General features: G+C 41.5%; 1 protein-coding gene across 1 annotated transcript in view; it reads right to left on the bottom strand.

Annotated features, from left to right (window-relative positions):
• LOC101861626 (1-phosphatidylinositol 4,5-bisphosphate phosphodiesterase eta-1) overlaps positions 1-1,842 on the bottom strand; it is a 31,663-nt gene that overhangs the window by 28,935 nt on the left and 886 nt on the right. The window contains exon 2 of the mRNA XM_005089377.3: positions 1,424-1,553. Coding sequence (XP_005089434.1) covers positions 1,424-1,553 — 130 coding nt within the window. The remainder of the gene's footprint in view (positions 1-1,423; positions 1,554-1,842) is intronic.

The following is a 1,842-nucleotide window of genomic DNA, read 5'->3' as shown; positions in this document are numbered from 1 at the left end:
TCCCCCTCATTCTGTAGTAATTCAGAAAGACATTGACATAATAATAATTACACCAGCTTATTGGTAATTTCCCGAAGGAGTTAACTCGAGTCTGAAGATACGGAACGAGTTTTGTTCTCTGTTGCGTCCCCTGAATAATGTTTAGCGGAGGGGGAAAAGAAAAACTCACTCAAGATAGTAAATTATAGTACAAACGAGTTGTGACACAACGGCATCTGTTGTCGGAACAGAACTTCGAAATACTCAAAAAGACTTAACGGCTGTTTAGTTCGTGTCACCTTGTGACAGTGAGTTCATTAGTTTATCTACTTAGTTCACGTCACTTTATCGCAGCTCATTAGTTTATCTCATAGGTGGACGTCACGTCACCCTGTGACAGGTCGGGTAACGGTGTACATTTGTCTTCCTCAACATACTTTATGCTATGGTTATAAGGTTATGGGCTTCCTGAACAGATGTTCTGAACTAGCTTCAGATCGATTCTAATCGGACTCAAAACAAACAAGCGAGCTTGTTCATTTTTCAGAGTAAAGAAAAGAATACCAAGCTATTTTGAGAAAGGTAAAGGCAAAACGGACAGTCGTAAATTACAGAGGGAAAGAAAAAAAAGACCTCCCATTAATACACCCAACCACCCGTACGACTTCGTATGCCATTGTGCAATAATTCTCTCTCCCTCTATCTCTCTGACTCTGTCTGTATCCCCCCCTCTCTCTCTCCCTCTATCTCTCTCTCTGTCTCTGTCTCTCTGTCTCTCTCTGTGTCTGTCTCTGTCTGTCTCTGTCTGTCTCTCCCTCTACTCTCCCCTCTCTCCCTCCCTCCCTCTCTCTCTCTCTCTCTCTCTCTCTCTCTTATGCCATACGGCCAAATCGGAAAATATCTTCTCGAAATCGAACGTTGAGCCCTGACTTTATTCAGCTTCGAATTTGGTTGAAAATAACTTTGATAGTTCTCCATGGGTTTTCCATATCAGATAACGGCAAGATACGACTGGGGTAGCATTTCAGCAAGGATAAACAGTACCGAGCATTGGCTACTATTGAAATAGGGAAATAGCAATGTTCACATCCCACCAACGATAAAAGATAGTGTCAATACTTAAAATCCACCTGCAATAAAGTGATGCCAATACTCACATCTAACCTACATAAAGTAATTTCAATACTCACAACCCATCAACTGTATCATTATCAATACTCCCAACCCACCAACGATAGTATAATCAAAGATTTTCCACTAGTGGAGAATCTTTGGTATACTGCCAATATTCCCATTCCACCAAAAATAGTATAATGGCAATACCCACAATCCACCAACAATAGGCGTGGGGAAGAACTCACAACGCACCAACAATGATAAACACAACACACCAATAATGATAACCACAACCCACCAACAACATTACGAATGTACCAATACTCACATCAAACATCTCCTTCGCGTATTTTTTCTTGATGTCTGTGTTGAGAGTCTTCAGGAGTTTCAGGACCTCTTCAAAATCAAGATGGCCGTCACCGTTTTTGTCCGCCATGTTGAAGGCTTCGCGGACCCATGTGAGTGGAGTCAAGGAGATGCCAACCAAGTAATTAGTCGATGAACTAACGAACTAACTGTCAAAAGGTGATATGGACTTAGCAGATGAACTATTAACTCACGATCACAACATGGAGTGAATCAAATAGATAAACGAATGAACAAAATCACGCCAGAAGGAGGCACGAACCAAGGAATGAGTAGATGAACTAATCAACCAACTGTCACAAGATGAAGTGAATGAAGAAGAAGAGGAAAAAGAAGAAGAAAAAGAAGGAGGAGGAGGAGGAGGAGGAGGAAGTGGAAGAG

Source organism: Aplysia californica, unplaced genomic scaffold, assembly GCF_000002075.1.
Source record: "Aplysia californica isolate F4 #8 unplaced genomic scaffold, AplCal3.0 scaffold00005, whole genome shotgun sequence".
NCBI lineage: Eukaryota > Metazoa > Mollusca > Gastropoda > Aplysiida > Aplysiidae > Aplysia > Aplysia californica.
Note: the sequence above shows the minus strand (reverse complement) of the source record. Positions and strands in the feature narration are given on the sequence as shown.